We start from the raw sequence: 22,093 nt of genomic DNA, 5'->3' as shown, positions 1-22,093 counted from the left end.
CCTAAGAAACTTTACATTTGCTCACAAAACTGTTGCGTTCCCCAAGAAACTTTACATTTGCTCACAAAATTTTGAATTCCCTAAGAAACTTTACGTGTGCTCACAAGACTTTTTGCATTTACGTTTGCTCACAAAACTTTTGCGTTCCCTAAGAAACTTTACATTTGCTCACAAAACTTTTGCGTTCCCAAAAAAACTTAATATTTTCTCACAAAACTTTTGCGTTCCCTAAGAAACTTTACATTTGCTCACAAAACGTTTGCGTTCCCCAAGAAACTTTACGTTTACTGAAGACTTTTGCGTTCCCCAAGAAACTTTACGTTTGCTCACAAAACTTTTGCGTTCCTTAAGAAACTTTACGGTTGCTTAAAACGTTTGCGTTCCTTAAGAAACTTTACGGTTGCTTAAACCTTTTGCGTTCCCTAAGAAACTTTACGGTTGCTCAAACCTTTTGCATTCCCCAAGAAACTTTACGTTTGCTCACAAACTTTTGCGTTCCTTAAGAAACTTTACGGTTGCTCAAACCTTTTGCGTTCCCTAAGAAACTTTACGTTTGCTCACAAACTTTTGCGTTCCTTAAGAAACTTTACAGTTGCTCAAACCTTTTGCGTTCCCTAAGAAACTTTACGTTTGCTCACAAAACTGTTGCGTTCCCTAAGAAACCTTACGTTTGCTCATAAAACATTTGCGTTCACCAATTTTGCATTTGCTCACAACCCCTCCCCTTATATTAGCCTAAGAAACGCTGCGTTTATTTGCATTCCCTCAAGAAACTTTGAGCTTACTTGCAAAACTGCGTTCACAGAGAAATTTTGCGAAACTTTGAGCTCACAAATCTATTGCATTCCTTCCAGAAACTATAAAATAAAAACTATATTTCAATACTTTTGCAAGTAAATGCTTTTTCTTTGATTTTTGAATTGATTTTCCTCCTATCACCATGTGCTCTTAGGGGCTGCGTAGTTGACCGTAGCTTTAAACCCATAATATTTCTAAAAAGTAATGTTTTTACCCCCATCTCCCAATTACTAAACAGCTGGGTCAAATTAGTTCTGATGAGGTATTTCTGATATACAATGAGTGTGAGGTTAGTTGTTAATGGTAAAAATGGTTCCTGAAAAATGCAAAAACAAAATTAAAAGGCCGTATTGAAAGTATCTTATGCATCTTACCCATGGGCTAGCGGGATGAAATGACATAGCAATGAGTGAAACAGGAAGTGGTGTAGAAAAAGAGAGAGAAAGCTGAACAGACACGGAGGGAAAAGGAGTTAAGGATGCAAAGCACACAGCATTCACATTCACAGTCTGGCAGGCAGCCTTGCTTTGGCAGGGGTTAATGCGAGCAACAGTTCAGACGCACAGGCTAACATGAGCTAACTGAGAATGACTGAAGTCTGTTAGTGCATGCTCAGCCACGTTAGTTCAACTCCTCCCTCCGGCATTAGCGCTCCCATACTGCCTTGCTTCACTCTACCTCTCGCTTCGGGGTAAAAAAAGACAGACGTGAGGGAAACCCATGGCCGATTAGCCACTTGAGGTTAGGAATGCAAATTGATAAGAATGAACTGCAAATAGAAGGGGCAATTAGGAGGCACCGCTGGCCCATTTGTCACCCAGTCAAAGTGTTTAGTCCATTCTTCTGCACTGGGACAGGATATAAGCTCTGATCTTATGTCTTATTTCTCCACGACAGCAGTCCACTCACACCCCCAGTGGAACAAGTTCATCTAGACGCTAGAAAATGACTTTAACTAGAGCAATTTAATCATGTGTGGTTAAAGTTGAATGAATGGTTTTAGCCGGCAGCCTTCACTCTCCTTGCGCTGTCCACATGTTCTCGTTACATCACAGCCCTTGTGTACGGGACGGCCCGACAGCCCACGACTCTATACAGAGACCTGTTATGAGCCAATTACAGTTAAATTATTCTATCAAGAGTGATTTTATATCAAATATACTGTGATTTTATGCAGTGTATTTGATGCTGCAAAGAGGCAGGCTACAGGCATTTACATTTTTTCAAGTTTCTTTCTAGAATTGTGAAATTTCTAATTGTTCTGGACAAATGTTTATTGAGTGGCTCAAAATGTAAATTGCTAGTGCCCAACAGATTTACACTTTCTAAATGAAAAATATATTACACAAATAAAACGTGAAAAACAAAAATATTATTAAAACCAATTATTATTAATATCAATACTATGTTATTTTTTATTTAGCATGCTCTATTATGCAATTATATTATTATTGTTATTACTATTAACAATAATAATAGTGATAAATATGAAAACTGTTAAATATTACATCAAAGAATATCCCAAATATTTAATGTTATTATTTCTTAATAATAATGTTTTGATTGCTTTTCCCACTAAAATATTAAAAGTGATAAAGTAAATAATAATAATAAATAGTACAAATTAAAATATTGCAGCACAGTGCATTAAAATTGAGTGCAATAAATAATAATAATATTAATAACTTAGAGCTCCACTGTTACCGCGATATGTCGTTTTTTTCTGCTTTTTGACTTGTTTTTAGATATGGGGAGGTAAAATGTGCAGATGCAAGTGTTTTGGGTGATTTCTGTGTGCGTGTGTGTGATCAGAAGTCATCCTTGGTTTCTCCAGCCCTTGCAGACTCCTTCCCCTTTCAGGCACAAGAAAGAGAGAGAACACAAGATGGAAAGAAAGAAAGCATCTCTTCTTAGCATCAATGATACGTTAGCGATGGACTTCAACCCCTTTCACTTCACTTTAGGTCATGGGAAGTTCATCTAAGAGGTCAATGAAACCAGGAAGAGATGATCGCTACTCGAATACGAATATGGTAAAAGAGTTTAAGGAAGCCATTAAGCACATTAAGCAAAGCTTACCATTATTTTCCAGTCTTCATTCATCAAACACACACAAAATTCCCCATTCAGCTGTTCTCATTTTTCCCTCACACTCACACGTTCATTGCAGAATGCTTCAGGAGATCAATTTCTATGAGTGCGCTGACAGCGGCGGAAGACAGAGCGGAGTGGAAACATACAGTATCATTGGGACGGACTCATCAAATGCATGTGAAGCCCAATGTAACCAAAACACTACTCACCCGAGACCAACTAAATAATAACAGACAGAAAGTGGTGGAAAAGGGAATGGAGCGAGGGATGATAGGATGAGAATCACGCATACATACATGCACACGCTGTCACAGGCCCCTGCAGAGGATCAGAAGAACATTAGCTATAGCTATATCAACACTTTGGACATCTCGTTTACTGACTAGTCTATATTTTATCTTATCCAAAGTCACTTTGATTTCCTGTCAATCATTTTGTGTGTTCACAGAGCAGTTGAAGCGATTTGTTCAAGTCAAATCCGGCTTCATTAGCAGTTAGCTTGTCGTACGAGAATCCTATTTTGCTAGCATTGCTTGTAATGTCACTGGTATTATACTCAATTATACTATATTTTTCTGGGGTGTCTAATTCGTGTGGTTTGGTGAAAGTTTGAGATATTTAACTGCATCATCAGCAGCTAGCTTGTCAGGTTTTGTTAGCACTGCTTTTGCTGCTGGCCACCAGTTTTGGAAAAAGGGACGTCTGATTCATGTTTTCCCACAGAAGTTTGAGAATAGCTAAGAGTTTTCAATTAAGCTGGTTTGTTGCTGGTCTAAAGTGGTCTACCAAATCTAACCAACATGGTGGACCAGGTCAAAACAAGGTCCATCAGCTACTGGACCAACTTATGATACGTTTGGACCAGCATGTAGAAAGCTGTGTTCTTCGATTGAGCTCTGGCAAGGTTCTTAAGGGGATATGTTGGTGCTTGTAGAGTGGGGAAGTCCGAAGAGAAAACAGAATGAAACCTGTGGGTTGGCGGACAGTTCGCTTTGATTGTGTGTGTACAAGTGTCTGTGCTTGCGGTGGACTAGGCCTGATGTCTCGGAGTGAGTAATGAACACTTGAAAAGGTTCTGTCAGTTGGAATCAAAGCCCAACCGTAGTCAGCACTTTCCCTTCCGAGGCGTTATTACACGCTGGTACCGGTCCTGGCCCGATTCTCCTCTTCCCCTCCCTTTCTCCCTTCCTCACGGCTGACAAATTGACAGAACCCAGACGGGCGAGGGAGGCAATTCTGTATCGGGTGCGTCTCTCTGCTGCTCTCCATCGCTCTCGTCCTGTAGCGCTCGCCGTCCCCTCCAGCACATCAATCAGAGCTGGCCTGACTGCAGTCGGCAGTGAATCTGCCCAAACTAGTCTCAACACACGAGATAATATAATAATGTAATATAATTTTTTAATAATGTAAAATTAAGAGTATATTTTTAAAAAAGGAAAATAAAGAATATGTAATATAATGTTTACATTTTTTAAATATATATATATATATTTTAAATGTACATTTTAAAATGTAATTTGTAATGTAAATATGTAATATCTAATAAATGTTTAAAATATATATATTTAATTATTAACTATTAATTATTAAATGTGGAAAAACATTTTAAATATACAATTTTATTTAAAAAAATGTTTTATATTTAAATTATATATATATATATTTTTTTATTATATATTTATATATATATATTTATATATATATATATTTATATATATATATATATATATATATATATATATATATATATATATATATATATATATATATATATATATATATATATATATATATATATATATATATATATATATATATATATATATACACATATATATTAGGGCTGTCAAAAGATTAATCGCGATTAATCGCATCCAAAATAAAAGTTTGTGTTTACATAATATATGTGTGTGTACTCTGTTAATTATTATTTATATATAAATACACACACAAGTATGTATATATTTAAGAAAAAAATATTATTTTTATATATAAAACATTTATATTTATATATATTATAAATTATATAAATGTATATATAGTATATACATGCAAATATTTATTAAATATATACATGAATGTGTGTGTATTTATATATAAATAATAATTAACAGAGTACACACACATATATTATGTAAACAAATAAAATATTATATATACAAAATTTAAATGGATAGTTCACCCTGAAATGAAAATAAAGTAATCTTTTCCTCACCCTGCTGTTGTTCTAATGCCCTATGTCCTTCTATCTTTTTCAGACCTCAAAAGCAGAAATTTTTAAAAACGTCCTCCATGCGCTCCTCCATATAATGGCAGTGAATGGTGATCAGCTAAAACTTTACAAAAATGATACAAAAGTATCACGCAATGATACAGTGAGATGCGCCATATATGGAGAGTGTTCAGGAGGCATATTATAAGGTTTTGCGAGAAAGAAACCATATTATTCGGTCAAAATACTGAGCTCGGCCATTACTCTGTGCACGCGCGTTCCTGTGAGTGCGTGCGAGCCGTCAGCAGCCGCTCAGGCTTACTATAACTCGCACTGTTGTCATGGCACCCAGGATAAGCACACTCTTCTATAAGGTAAATAATAAGAAATAATACAATAAAACTAATAATAATAATGAGGTAAACCTCCTAAAATGAATGTTATGTTCCGGTTGTCACGCCAACATTGTGTGAGGGGCTCGCACGCACTCACAGGAACGCACAGGATAACGGCCGAGCTCAGTATTTTGACTGAATAATACGGTTTCTTTCTCGCAAAACCTTATAGTGTGCCTCCTGAACACTAGAGGCTGACATTGTTTCGGGAATCCGGCGGGTCACGTGAAAATCACTATTAATCATGTGATTTTACCGGGAGTGGGCGGAACCGGGAATCGTAATAACACTATGCTACCATCTATACAAATATACTGTTTATATAAATTAACGATATGTTTTAATTTTGAACTCAATTCTAGTAGCCCTGTCTCTTTATGCGTTTTTTTTTTCTGGTTTTGAGGTCCGAAAAAGATAACATAAGGCATTGGGACAACAGCAGGGTGAGTAAAAGATGACTTTATTTTCATTTCAGGGTGAACTGTCCCTTTCAGCAAATGCACTACTTAAAAAGCCAGAAATCAAAGACAAAATTAAGTTTTTGGCAGAATATAGGAAGTTGTGTGTGAAGTGTATATATATATATATATATTAGTGAGTGCTGGGAATCGATTAAAAAAAAACCTAATTAATAGCATATTTTTCTGTAATTAATCGCGATTAATGGCAAGGGTTTTTTTAATTATTTTTTGGGAGTTTTTAATATTTTGATATTGTATTCATTTCAGTTACTCTCCAAATTAATGTAGTAACAATTTAAAGACAGCATATTTTAAATATTTGTTGTAATGGCATCTTTTTATGACTGATGTTTCATAGAGACTTTAGCATCAGTGATACTGGCCTTCAATGACATTACATTACAGTATCACTGAAAGCTCCCAATTTCAACATTTATTAGGCTTTAAAAAAAACTACTTTTAATTTAAGTGAACTTAAAACAATCTTTACATAAACCCATTATAATAAATGTTATATTTACCCATGGCCTTCCCTGTTACACATATACAGAAATGAAATAGTTATCAAACACCTTTCTTAACTGCATAAATAATAAATGAAATACAGATTAATCATCATTAAAGCTACACTTTCCTCTGTTCCCGTTGTTCTATGATGAACATTAATGACAGGCTTCATCTGTGCTCCTGTCGTTTTAAGAACGGCCGCTGCCGAACTTGACGCTGTCCCGCACGCATCTCATTTCCTCACAACTCTTTAAGTTCATTTAAGACTCCTAATGTGAGAATAATCGACAAAACTGCCGTTTTGGCAAAATTCACTGTGTTGTTGTTATTGTTTTTTCAAGAGCAAAAGAGAACTCGATCTGTGCACGTGCCACAAGACTGGCGCGAGTCTGGCTGTGCGGCGATTGTGTGTGTCCCAGCTGACATGACACACACACACACACACAGACAGGACAGCGCGTTCTCTTGTGTCTTGTCACGCTTGTATGGTTTAAAAGCATTTACATGAATAAGAGCGTGTTCATATAATGTAATGCTGGGCAAAACTTTATATAAAAACGGATGCTGCATTAATTTCGTAAAATATTTTTAATGCATTAAACAGAATAAATGAATCACCCGCGTTAACGCGTTAATTTGCCCAGCCCTAATATATATATATATATATATTAATTAATTAGTAATTAAATTAAATACACTTTTTATATTAACTTGATCACTTTCAGCAACAAAAAAAGTGTCTTTTTTTATTATTTAAAATTTTAGTCATTAAAGTATTTATTGTATGTTAAATGTTCAAATTGAATGTTAAAATCACTTTTATATTTGTAGATTTTGATTAGGTGGTGAGGACTATGACTGCAGTACTCTGACACTCGGCTACGTGCGTCGAGCAGAAAGACGGGTAGACGTGACCCCGTGGTCCCTACACCGGCCTATCACCTGACACCCGCTACCTGAGCAATGACAAGCATGCTGCTGCCGCGGACATACTTTCGAAAGGCTGGCTAATTTTAAACACATAGCGAAGGTCTCCGCTATCAAATAAAGATAGGAGAGGCCCGCACACACGTATATAAACACAAGCACACAACCGACACACTCGGGGTAAATTCATGGAAAGGAATACAAATCAAACAGATGGCAGGCATAACAAGAGCTAGAGATGTCACAGTCTTTTTGATGTTCAACACCACGGCTAAAAAATGGATGTAAGCGGCTGATTGGACGAGAAATGTGATCCTGTCATGGACGAGCGAGTGATCCGGAGGTCAAATCACACTCACTTTTTCTCTCACCCTCTTAGTTTACTCACACATTCCCTCTCACATTCGAGCAAACACACACTGGGACAGACTCTCACTTGCTTGGAGCCGAAGCAACTGTGAAAAGCACTTAATAGTCAGACACAGCTCTAAATCAATTGCATCGCTTCATATTCCCCATTTGTATCGTCTTATTTCATATTTAAATATGTTAGGGATGTGTCAGAAATGTGGACTCGTCAACGAATCGTCGCATAACAAATAGTCGGTTAGGAAGGTTAACTTGAGTGAGTTAATCTACATTTTTTCTTATACTTTTTAGCTTTAATAAACCAGTGTAACTGACACAACTCTAAATATACACATATATAGATTTTACAGGACTCTGACTCAGACTTTTGCACATCCCTAATATAATTATCACAATTTCTTCCGACATTGCGTCCTCAAAAACACAAAGACACGTCACTTTAACGCAAACATTTCCAGATGCACCATTTATGGATGTGGATGATCATGCACACATACAAATCATAGGGATATCATGGGGTAGGGGGTGCATGTCATTTCAGGGGGACAAAAACATTCTTCCGATTTTTTCTGTTCTTTTTTTGTGGTAAATGTGGCTGGGGGGGGGGGGGACTGGTGGGGGGGAGGGGGGCAGTAAAACATCTGAGTAGAACAACACCAAAAAATATGGTACGAAACAACAACGACGACGACAAAACTAGACGGCACAATGGACGAGCTCCTTTTTTGGGAGGGGAGGGAAGGTGAGGTGTGGAAGGGTGACAACATTGATGTAGTTTTACCTTGTCTTGAGATGAACGAACTAGCTAGCGAGCCACGCAGTTTATATCCAGCTTTGAAAGACAAGGAAGGAGGAGAAAGAAACAAGGAGGGACAAAAGAACAAAAAAGGCAGGGTGAATAAGAGGTGTAGAAGCAAATGTGCAATACCTTAGCAGTTCAACCATTCATGTCAGATATGATGTGTCCAGAACCTGCCAGACAGCCACACACTCAGATTACACACACACACAGGGGACATTGACATTGATTTAGGGTTTCCTTCTCTGGATCTTCCTGACTTCCTTCATTGTGTGACACAGGTAGCGGTCTGTAAAATATGTCTACATGGCAACTAAACCCATAGTTATCATAGTTATTAATGATGTGCATTGCTGTTTGATGTGTGCTGAAGCTGATTATATTATAATATATAATATTATAGCTGATTAATAAAAAAAAATAAAAATAATATATATATATATATATATATATATATGTAATTTGATATAAAATATGTATATTATATTTTTTTATTATATATATATATATATATATATTTATTTTATATAAATTTTTTTTAGTTAATATATAAAATCAGTAAAAAAGTGAAATATATGTAAACTTATATAATAAAATATATAAGTAATATTTTATATCAAATTATATATATATATATATATATATATATATATATATATATATATATATATATATATATATATATATATATATATATATATATATATATATATATATATATATATATATATATATATATGTATATCATTTTATATAAAATATGAATTGTATATTTGTTTATTATTATAATTATATATATATATATTTTTTACATATATTTTAAAATAGTTAATATATAAAATCAGTAAAAAATTATATATATGTATACTTTAAGTATATAAACATATTCATTTAAAATATAATATATATAATGAGAAGTATAAAAATCTAATAATATTAATTTAAGATGATTTTATATTAATATCATATTTTATATAATTTATTATGTATTTAATTTTTTATTAATATATTTATTAAATACAACAATATTCTATACTATATAATTTACAATTAAATGAAATATAATCTTTTTTATAGATTATATTTCTTAACATTAAAATTAGTTTACTGATTTCTAACTTCCCAGATTTCCTCTAAAAATTTGTGGAGAAAGTGTGAAAAACTTCTGGGCCTGCTTGCGAGTCCTCAGTTTGAATCAGTGTAACCATTCCCTTTTGAATCATAAGCCATTACTTTCGTCGTGTTCGGCTTGAGAACTGGTCCTAAATTCCTGTTGGAACTTTGCAGAAGTACCAAAGGAATCAGTAAATGAATCATTAATGAAGTTCCTTGAATGATTCTCTTAATAACGATCATCCCCTCTTATGCCCGGCTTTAGCTCGGTCCTGACCTGGCTATAATATGTGACGCATGTTTTCGCTCTATCTCTGTCCACCATGCGGTGTCTGTTTCTAATATGGAGTGAGAGCGAGACTTGATTGAAGACGCTTTGGAGCAGGACAGATTTACAGTCCTCTGCTCTGTGGCAATGCGTCGGGGTTCATAGGACACACGCACGTGGTCCAGGATGAATCAGCACTCCACATTCAATCCCACACACATACGCCGTCCTACAAGACCCTTCATACATTGTTAGCATTATTAGTAGACACATGGGTATGAAGTTAAATGAGTCTGTATCTACAAGCCATCTATTGTTAACTTCAGAGATGGACTGAGGGGGGCAGACAGTGTAAATCTTTAAAAAAGAAAAACAAATGAGGTGCCATTTGAGTTTGAGGGTGCCATCTCTGAAATGTCATACCCGGAGAGACGGATCAGAGATGCTGAAACCTCTCCCCGAAAAGAAGAAGAAGAAGAAGAAGAAGAAGAAGAAGAAACAGAAATAATCCCCACACAGCTGTTGCCGTCCCACAACCAGCACACACCACAGGATGCACAAACACACACACACACACACAGCAGATCCGATCGCTCGCTCTCCACCCGCTACCCCACAGTGTGATAGTGTGAATATGTGTGTGTGAGGCTGGCTTTCAGGGTGGACGGTTACCTGGCTCCACTTCATGCCAGCTGCTGGCTTGGCTGCCGCTGCCAGGCGAGCGTCCCTGACCTGGGTAGTAGGACTCCTCTCCCGGGCTGTCCACTTCATCCTCCATGCATTTGATACGCTTTGCAGAACTGTGCGACAAAAAGAAAAAGACATAAAAGAGAGTGGATAAATAAAATCAAATGCATTTCATTTGATTTAGGCAACATTAAACTGCATTCAGAAAGCATTAAATGTCTTAATGTGATGTATTTTAGGGGCAGGGCTTGATTTTACCCATTAGGATATGATTGGATGATGAAAAGTGATATTTATATATATAGTTTTTTCCTCTCCCACAGTGAAAATGCCATAAATAATACATCTTAGTACATCAATATGTTCAAATGTTTTTAAATAAATGAATTACATTATACACAATAGCAAAATAAATACAGCATACACAATAGAAATATGAATATGATTTTTTAAATGTATTAATTAATGTATTATTTATTGACATTTCATGATATTTATTGTAATATTTCATTAAATGTATGTTGACATATACACTGCCGTCTCTTATGCTCACCAAGGCTGCATTTATTTGATTAAAAATACAAAAAAAAACAGTAATATTGTGAAATATTATTAAAATGTAAAATATCTTTTCTATTTGAATATATTTAAAAATGTAACTTATTTTTCTTATTTTTATATTTTCAGCATCACTACAGTCTTCAGTGTCACATGATCCTTCAGAAATCATTCTAATATGATGATTTGCTGCTCAAGAAACATTTATGATTAATATCAATGTTGAAAAGAGTTGTGTAAAACATTTTTTTAGGATTCTTTGATGAATAGAAAGTTCAAAAGAACAGCATTTATTTTAAATAAACTCTTTTTTAACAGTATAAATGTCACTGTTGATCAATTTGATGCATCCTTGCTGAATAAATGTATTACTTTCTTTAAGTTCTTTCCCCAAAAAATGAAAAATAAATTCTTACTGACCCAAAACTTTTGAACAGCAGTGTATATCTATTCATTTATATTAATATTATCTATGACTAAATATAGTTATTAATTTGGCACACTTAGTCTTCAAAATAAATAAAAATCATGAAATAAATAAATCAATTCTTGAATTGGATTTTATATAAATATTATATATGATGAATATGATATGATATGTGAAATAAAATATAGAAAAGAAAATATATTGATATATCAAATATATTAAACATTTAATGTATTTATTTAAAGATATTTTCATATATTCATATGCCTATATGTACACTATATATACACAGCATAAAGGTTATTTGAGGCAAATAAAGCTATATTTCAATAAAGATTATTTTTTAGAATAGATATAATTAGTGTAGAATATATTTATTCAGGCCAAGAAAAATGGACAGCAAATACATATGTTCAATCTTAAACGCACACACAGACACACGCATTCAAAAAGTGAGGAATCACTGGAGGCTGGTGTTCATGTGTGTGTGAGTTATCTGCTGTGAGCTGAGCTCTGACATTTATTTGTTAATGTAAGGCCTACTGGTGTTTTTCACTCATAATCGCTTAATTAGTTTCTAGCATGCAGCCACACACAGGGTCCTTATTCCAGATGTTTGCTTTGGCAGGCCTGGCTGAAGAGGCCACTGAAGCATGTGGGCAGACGCACACATGTACACACACACACACACACACACACACACACAGAGATGCATGTGAGCGTGCACACATGGGCTCAAAAGCCTGCGAGTTAGTGCTCTAAACTACATTTTTGTGCATCAAAGGCACTTATGATGCCCAAAAACACTTACTGACGAGTGCATTCTGTCAAATTCAACAAATGTACTTCATGGAAATGGCTAAAATGAGCATACACATAATGATCAAATGTGCATGTTAGATATTAGCACAAATGTTTATGTACGTTTGTGTTTGTGTTGCTTTTAGATATGCTGCGTTATGTAAAAGTGACAGCAAAATTGGCCCCATCAATGAAATCACAGTGACCATTTATTTGCTGCGTTTCAGCTGTGCACACACACACACACACACACACACACACACACACGTGTCCAAACATACACGCATCTGTCTACACATCTCGTGTGCGGGCTTGCCACGTAGTGCGGCTTCACATTGGAGACCAGTGACTGTGTGTGTGTGTGTGTGTGTGTGTGTGTGTGTGTGTGTGTGTGTGTGTGTGTGTGTGTGTGTGTGTGTGCGTGACTGGCCTGTAGGCTGAGCGGGTGGCGGAGGGAGAAGGTTCCAGGTGGACACACATATGCTGGAAGCTTGTGTAGCTCAGACTCCTGCAGCCTCTTCGAACACTCAGCCAACACATCAATCTCTGCCTCGGCTGATTAATTAAGACTCAGAGTGAAGGAGAGAGAGTGTGTGCGTACCTGCTAGAAGAAGTGCTGGGTAGGGGGCGCCTCATGGCCCCAGGGCTCATACTGTAGTAGGAAGAGCTGTCCAAGTCTGCCAACGAGAAGTTGGGCCCCGTCCCTGCTGCAATGGGCGCTGCCATACACAAAAAAAGAGAACAAAAGTCAACAACTGTGAATAATACAATCTGAAGCATCCGATTTTCATGCATTTCATCTTCATTTCCCCATCAAAAGTTAAAGTAAAGCTCAAGTCTTAACCCTATGCATCCATCTTGGCTGTATGACAAGCTTACAAATCAACAATAAAATCTGACAACAAACATAAACTTCATAAACTTTGTTGATTTAGCTCACACCAAATACATTTTCCATGTTAAATGTTTAAAAAAAACCTCAAAGACAGCTAGAACCACAGATAGATAGATAGATAGATAGATAGATAGATAGATAGATAGATAGATAGATAGATAGATAGATAGATAGATAGATAGATAGATAGATAGATAGATAGATAGATAGATAGATAGATAGATAGATAGATAGATAGATACAACAAAAGAATAGATAGACAGATAGATAGATATACACAACGAAAGAATAGACACAATGATAGATAGATAGATAGATAGATAGATAGATAGATAGATAGATAGATAGATAGATAGATAGATAGATAGATAGATAGATAGATAGATAGATAGATAGATAGATAGATAGATAGATAGATAGATAGATAGATAGATAGATAATGAAAGAATAGACAGCATGATAGATAGATAGATAGATAGATAGATAGATAGATAGATAGATAGATAGATAGATAGATAGATAGATAGATAGATAGATAGATAGATAGATAGATAGATAGATAGATAGATAGATAGATAGATAGATAGATAGATAGATAGATAGATAGATAGATAGATAGATAGATAGATAGATAGATAGATAATGAAAGAATAGACAGCATGATAGATAGATAGATAGATAGATAGATAGATAGATAGATAGATAGATAGATAGATAGATAGATAGATAGATAGATAGATAGATAGATAGATAGATAGATAGATAGATAGATAGATAGATAGATAGATAGATAGATAGATAGATACAACAAAAGAATAGATAGACAGATAGATAGATATACACAACGAAAGAATAGACACAATGATAGATAGATAGATAGATAGATAGATAGATAGATAGATAGATAGATAGATAGATAGACAGACAGACAGACAGACAGACAGACAGACAGACAGACAGACAGACAGAGACACAACAAAATAATAGACAGAATGATAGATAGAACGATAGATAGAGACACAATGAAATAATAGATAGAATGATAGATAGATAGAATCATAGAATGATAGATAGACAGACAGACAGATATATATATATATATATAGACAGAGACACAACGAAAGAATAGATAGATAGAATGATAGATAGATATATAGACAGACAGACAGACAGACAGACAGACAGACAGACAGACAGATAGATAGATAGATAGATAGATAGATAGATAGATAGATAGATAGATAGATAGATAGATAGATAGATAGATAGATAGATAGATAGATAGATAGATAGATAGTCAGAGACACAATGAAAGAATAGACATAATGATAGATAGAATGAAAGAACAATAGATAGACAGATATATATATATATATATATATATATATATATATATATAGACGGAGACACAACGAAAGAATAAATAGATAGATAGATAGATAGATAGGAGACACAATATTCTATCTATCTATCTATCTATCTATCTATCTATCTATCTATCTATCTATCTATCTATCTATCTATCTATCTATCTATCTATCTATCTATCTATCTATCTATCTATCTATCTATCTATCTATCTATCTATCAGAGCAAGTTGCCACAAGCTGCAAATCCCCCGTGCCCCTTTCTGTAGGTCATCGGTGAGCAGCGCTCTATCAAACGCCTTTGTCATACAGTACATAAAGCCGTGATGCCTCTTTATATTCATGGTGACTGAGACCACTATTTTTTGATGAGGACAGCACGAATGTGTAAGAGAGCGGCCCTGGTCCTGCATACCTAATAGGCCGGGCCCAGGCGTAGAGAGCGAGACGTATGTATGTGTGTGTGTGTGTGTGTAGGTGGGGGGGTGGGGGGTGAGTCGGGCGGACGACAGCGTGGAAGACTGTGATAGACACGGTAATGGGCTGCCTAATTAACATTGGAAGAGGACACAGTTAAAGGGGCAAGTTGGACCAAGGGAGGGAGAGAGAGCCGTTGCACTAGCCAACAAGCTAAAAGTTGGATACGTAGGAAGTGAGAAAGGAAGTGCTATAATTTCTGAGTCATCTCTTTATGTTAACTTTTTTTTGGAGGGGGGGGGGGGGGTCCTTCACTCTAATAGAAGTGGTGGCGGGGATTATTTATGACGAGCAGTAAAGCCGGCTGCATTTGCATGGCTAATAGTAGGATGTGAAGTAATTTGTGTGAGAGCTAACCTGGGCACTGGGCTGCAGTAACTCAGCCGGCCCTCAACGCACACACACATACACACAAAAGCGCCCTCGCGCCGAGAGCGGCCGGCCCTGCTGCTGCAGTTTGGGTAGAAAAATGACCACACTGCAGTCTGTCTGACTGGAATGGAAATCAATCATAAAGGTAATCCGCAGTCTCTACCTCTTAAAGGCTTTATCAAGTGCTTTCGCTTGGAGGATTCCAAATGAAGCCTGTGGCTATCAGGCCGGCATTGATCTCTCTCTCTTCCCTCTCGTCCCTCCCTTCCCTTCTGTTCTCTCTCTCTCTGATCTTTCCTGCTTTACCTTTCAAGTTGCTGGGCGCAAAGTACATTAGCAAAATGTTTCAATCTATTCTATTTACTTAGTGCAGAGGAATGGCAGTGCAGTGTGTGGCTTTACTTAGCTGTGCATTGGGGACAAAAAAATGTGTCCACACAAGTTAGCTAAAGCTGACAAAAACTCCCTTGGGGGATGTCCACAGAGGTAAAAATGACGAATATATTTACAGCTATGGTACAGATATATCATGCATACCTATTTAAACACGTAGTAAGTTTTATAGGAAGCACGGTAAAAGTATAGTAAAAGAGAACCAGGCCAAAGGGCCGGCAAGTTACAGGAAGTTTGTTGTCGGGACAGCAAAGTGACCGAGTCCACTGGACGTGGCAGAGGTTTTTTGGTGTAGTCTCTTGTCTCAAGGGTTGAAAATCCCTCTTAACATACACACACAAACAGACATACTCCTCCCCTCCACCCAAACACTGGTCGCTAAAGCATCTACAAAAGCTGGGGAGGCTATTCATTTGAAAAGAGCAGGGGGAGGAGGAAGAGAAAGAGAGAGAAAAAAAATCGGCTTTTGTTCAGGCCGGATTTTCAAATTGAAGCATTTGACAACAAAGGCAGTAGCAATCAACTTCAAAAACCCTGGACGTCTGTTCACCCAGTCTTGCCTCCGCCTTACTCCTCATCGCTTTATTGAGCGAGAGGACTGTGGCGTGATGGGATCTCATCTAGAGCTGGGTCTGAAGTTGGTGAGCTTTGACAGGTCTTCAGTGGGGGTTTCTGCTGGATCAGCTCCTGTGTGGATATAGACCTACAGCATTGGTTCAAAGTTCTCAGTCTGGAGAAAGAAGGTTTGCATGGGGCTAGACCTTACACGTTCACCGTATAGTTTCCCATCAAATCAAATGAGGAAAGAAGGCAGCTGGAACCTCGCTGCTGGAGTCTGTCCAGTTGAGGGAGGTTAAGAGGTGGAAGAGAACGTAGCCCTGGACTCAGCATTTTACTACGCCCGTTAAAAACACTGAAGAACAGGACTAATAATCAGCAGGTTGATAGATTGACACCTCCAGAGATGGTTGGTTAAAGGGATTGTTCGTGGTTCTTTTAAAGCACATCAATGATCATCCTTATCCAACTTGAAAATGTAGGACATCTCACGTTCAATCCCTGTGTGTGTATTTCACTGCAGATGGCACTGCCCACTGGCAGGCTTTGGCCCAGTGTTGGCACAGTGCTGACAAGACTGGTGGGCGTATCCCCACCGGTGCTGCTCGGCAGTGTCTCTGCCGCCGCGGCCCCTCTCCTACTCCATAATTCATCTGCTCCCCCTGTTCGGTCATATGGCTTAATGGTGCGTGCCAGCGCCCGGCCTTCGCCCAGGGATTTCCAGGTGTCCCTGCCCCTGGACCACACTGCCTTGTTGCTTGCCAACATTTCTGCGAGGCTCTTACAGGCGCACTAATAACAATAACCTCATCCTAATCCTGTATCCTCTCCTGTCTCTTTCTGTAGCCCTCGCAATCTCCTCTGGAGAGGCTCTGAGTGGGCGGCAGCAACAGTAAAACTGGCTCACATACAAGTCCTCTTGCTCACCTGAGCTTGACGGTGTGCCAAGCTGCGAAGTGACAGTGTCTGACTTCATACAGAGGCCAGCTGTAGGGGAAAAAAACAAACTCTAGGTAATAGAGGCTCTTCCTGGGAACGTTTAAGACTCGAGAAGGTAGAAGGGAATAGCTGATGAAGGAGGAGCAGGGGGATGGAGGAGGATATGGAAAGGTGGACCCAATCTCCGAAATTACCCCGGCTTGGTATCGACTGGCCAATTATGTGGAGTTTCATTTACAAAAACGTAGCTGTAGCAGCTAACTTTATGGAGACTTTCATTTCGCTCTCCCCTACTCCCGACCGCCCCTCCTTCTCTCTCTCGTTCCCTTCCTCTCCTTTTTTGTGTGGTGCTTTAATAGGATATTGATCGACAGAAGCAGATTCGATTGGGCTGCCACTGAATTGTGTAATGGGTGCACAAAGCCAAGGTCATAGTGTATAGTCAGGGAAGAGCTAAGGCAGCCCGTTGTCCATTCAATATCACGACCTTTCATCTTCCGAACGGGCACGAGCCTGCACTCAACCCCTTCCCCATGCGCTTAAATAAATCTGCCAGACGCTCCCACACAGAAGCCCCGACGGAACTCCTCTGGGCAATTCATACGCCACTTCAGCACACCTCTTCTACCCATCTTCCAATCTGGTGCACTTACCCTCTTCACTTCAATCATCAGCATCGTCTTGGTGCCTTCCACAAGAAGCTACCAAAGTCATGAGTGTGCATGCATACAGCACTTTAATTCACAGCCACTCCATCGGGAGCAATCCTGTTAGACGACTTATGCTAACTGTGGGCTTTGCTGACTGCTGAACTTCTTAGATGGTATTGCCCATTAAAGAAGGAAAGAGGTTGATGCAGGAGGGTGAGACCGTCAACTCTCCCTCCATTCTGCAGAGGGTGGAACATAAGGGATATTGTTGTGAATTACCACAACATTTGGAACAGAAGAACCGTCTCCCTTTTGAATCACGAGTGTGAATTTTAATGAATTGTCCATGGCCCACAGAAACTTGAATTGGAATTATAATAGAAATGACAGTAAGGGGGATTTAAAGAATTGAATGAAGTTCAACAAAGGTAATGCATTCTGGGAATCTATCTATCTATCTATCTATCTATCTATCTATCTATCTATCTATCTATCTATCTATCTATCTATCTATCTATCTATCTATCTATCTATCTATCTATCTATCTATCTATCTATCTATCTATCTATCTATCTATCTATCTATCTATCTATCTATCTATCTATCTATCTATCTACCTAATCTCTTTGAATGGCACTTCACTAAATTCTTCTTCCTGTAGGGCTCAAGAGTAATATGCTCTTTAGACCAACACTGGCAACCCCCTCCCGACTAAAAGCCACTGGACTGTGGAGAGGAGAGGAGAATAAAGAGAATTATGGGGAAAAGAGAGCAGAACACTTTGATTTGAATTGAACATCCAGCATATGCCACCCAGCATTTGCTTTTCTTCTCAGTGTGTCACAGATGTTAGGATAAAAGCCAATCTCTCTGCAGAGCTGGATCAATTATGCATATTCCTTAATCTTGTTACCATCATACGCCAGGAGTTCTGATGCAGCACAGTGCTGGCTGAGTTTTAATTTCTCGGTCTTCCTCTCTCTCCTGATACCCTTCATCATTTTCAACATCCATCACATCCTTTTGCACCACCTCACACATGCATGCTGGACTCACGTTGACCCCTGCATTTCCTTCCGCTCGTCTGCTGTCACGCCGCCAGAATGTGGTGGCACCCAAATGTTTGTTCTCTCCAGACGCTGTCTTTGCGTTGGCAGGCACTTCGAGGGTTTTTGAAGGCAGACTGTGAGGTGAGACCACGGTGGGCTCTTTGCCCGGGCCCCATGACACCCTCTTCTTCTCTCCTTCGCCCGGGATTAGGTCACGAAGGAGTGTGATCAATGCACCTTTGATCAGAAGGCTCCAGCGAGTGCTGACAGGCGCTTTGGATCGGCTATTGTTAGCGGGTATCGACAGGCACGTATGGATCGCGCTGCGCTCTGTCACTCTCCACCGTGGACGTCTGCAATTTTTAAAGGTCACGTTTTCTACTCCCTTCCCATCCTCCCTCCTTGCTCCATGCCTCCTCAGGAAAGTCTGCTTTCCTTCTTCTGCATCCTGTCTTAATCGCTCTATCAATCTGTGAAGATTCCATTTTTTTCTCAGGTTTTGAAAATACTTCTCGCGTTCTTCACTTTACTTAAATATTACACATCTGAAAAACAGCGTCCTCATAACCGTACAGTTTATTTACAGATAACAAAATCTGAGCGTATAAAAGAGACATTAAAAAAGGCTGCACAAAAGAAAAACTTAGTTTGTACTTTAGAGAGTCCAAGTACTGTTGAACCGCACTGCACTGAAGCACTTTCAGCTGACTGCTGCATTTCGCTGGTGTTTCGATTTCTAATGAGTGGAAGGATAGTGGATTCAGCCCATTGTTCAGAAAACAGCGCTGAGAAACCGGAGAAGCTGTCCTCCAGCACACTGGTTAATCACTAGCCTCATCCTACCTTTGGGCTGAATTTAAGGTGCTTGAACAAGAGTGGTTCAGATGTTGTGGTTTCAGTCTCCTGCTGGCCTCATGTACAGGTAAAACAGGTCTAAGAGAACCTCACACCCCCCCAAACACGCCCCCTGCACAATATTTCTAATGAACTTACCTAACTTGACATGTTTTAGGTTCATAATGAAAACTTACTTTTAAGGATTAAAAAACATTTTTTTTCAATAAAAACATCTGAGAATCTTGATATATATGATACATTTATATGAGAATCAACACATTTATTTTATGTACTTTTTATGATAGATATCACGAATTATTAATTTATATATATATATCCTTGGGGAGGGTCACATCACATAACATGAACTAAAATGTTTTTAATGATTGTAATTCAGAATTTAAAAACATGTTCACCATAAAAGGGATGTTTTCAAGTCATTCTATTTATTTAATAAAGTGTAACCTCACTCACCCATATTTTGTCTTTTTAAACTTTGTTTATAGGTAAAACAAAACAAATCCACTTGTATTAAAGATATTGTATGAAAACTTATTGTATGCAGTGTTGCTTCTCAAGTAAATGTATCTTGCTTTAAAGACTTTCAGATATTTTAACTGAAAAATAAGACAGGGTGTTGTGAAGATCTTACTCTGTGAGACTCGCACGAGCTCAGAGACGGTGAAGACACCTGATGTGACGAAACTGTCCTGGAAGCCGAGGTGCCCTAGGAGACAAAATGAAAGAGGAGGGGAAAACTGTTATCGGAATGAACATGACAAAATACAGGAAAGACAACCTTATTGCAACAACACACACACACACACACACACACACACACACACACACACACACACACACACACACACACACACACACACACACACACACACACACACACACACACACACACACACACACACACACACACACACACACACACACACACACACACACACACACACACACACACACACACACACACACACACAGTCCCAGTGGGGAAGGGAATAGGGAGTATTTAGAGTGACACAGAGGGTAGAGCACATCTGGATTTGGTCCCATGAGTCTCTGGAGTACAGTGGGGCAGAGGTCCGGTGCAGCACACACACATAAACAAGCAGATGCATAGGATGCCTAAGAAATCACGATTATATGATCTTATATGTGTTTACGTATGATATGTGGTGGTATCTCAGTCAAACACATTCTTTGTGCAGCAGACAGAAGTTGGTTGCTTCTTTCAGCAGACAGACCACAATTACTGTGTTCATTGTGCTGACTACGGCTGAGCCAAGACCTGCCACACATCCTGCGGGCTGCTGCTCTTCTGGAGGAACCCATATCATCCTCAGATTCAACCACAGACAACCAGACGACCCTATATTTCCTACCATTCAACACCACAGAATCGAAAACATGCAGTCAGTGTGGACTCTATTCCATAATGACCTGCTCTCACATATTGTGTCAAAAACTGCTGATATGGCAAGGTTACTCATCAAGTTAGATACAAGCTTACAATGATCTAGATACAGTTTGCACTAGATTAGAAGTAACTAGATTGCAAGCAGTGATGCCAGTAACGCGTTACTTAGTAACGCATTACTCTAACCTGACTACTTTTTTCCAGTAACGAGTAATCGAACGTGTTACTATTTCCAAACCAGTAATCAGATTAAAGTAATTTATCCAAGTCACTGTGAGTTACTATTTGTCCTTTTCCTTAGTAAAAAATATATATTTTTGCTTTCTTTTTGAGTCTCACGCAGGGTTTTTCCTGCATAGAGAATTACGAGGTGGCCGCTCCGTCAAATTTCGTGCCGCCTCCGTCTGTCGACAAAACTCAAGACAGGCAGTCACTTGCTCAGATTAAATAATCATCAGAAATATATATTGTCACATGATCCTTCAGCAATCATTATTAATATATTATAATTTGCAAGTACAAAGTCATCTAAAGCCATTCCATAGCTGAATGTCTTTCCTCCGCTGTAAGCTAGCTGTCAATCATTCTCCGTTCAGCATTCAAACTGCGCGTCGCTCAAGTTCAACGCTCATCTTCTCTTTAAGCCGTGAACTTTTGAATGTGCACTCGTGCTGCACTGCGCCCTCTGATTCCATGTTGCTTTAAGCGCA

General features: G+C 38.0%; 1 protein-coding gene across 4 annotated transcripts in view; it reads right to left on the bottom strand.

Annotated features, from left to right (window-relative positions):
* nfia (nuclear factor I/A) overlaps nt 1-22,093 on the bottom strand; it is a 183,825-nt gene that overhangs the window by 27,771 nt on the left and 133,961 nt on the right. For 3 of the 4 annotated variants that reach the window (XM_079808021.1, XM_079808023.1, XM_079808024.1), the window contains exons 4-7: nt 20,607-20,681; nt 13,018-13,135; nt 10,616-10,743; nt 8,545-8,595 (exon numbers count right to left, since the gene is read on the bottom strand). In XM_079808021.1, the coding sequence (XP_079664147.1) occupies nt 8,545-8,595; nt 10,616-10,743; nt 13,018-13,135; nt 20,607-20,681 (372 nt within the window). The remainder of the gene's footprint in view (nt 1-8,544; nt 8,596-10,615; nt 10,744-13,017; nt 13,136-20,606; nt 20,682-22,093) is intronic. The other variant, XM_079808022.1, reaches the window with a different exon arrangement.

Source organism: Gobio gobio (genome assembly GCF_949357685.1).
Source record: "Gobio gobio genome assembly, chromosome: 24".
In the NCBI taxonomy this organism is placed as follows: domain Eukaryota; kingdom Metazoa; phylum Chordata; class Actinopteri; order Cypriniformes; family Gobionidae; genus Gobio; species Gobio gobio.
Note: the sequence above shows the minus strand (reverse complement) of the source record. Positions and strands in the feature narration are given on the sequence as shown.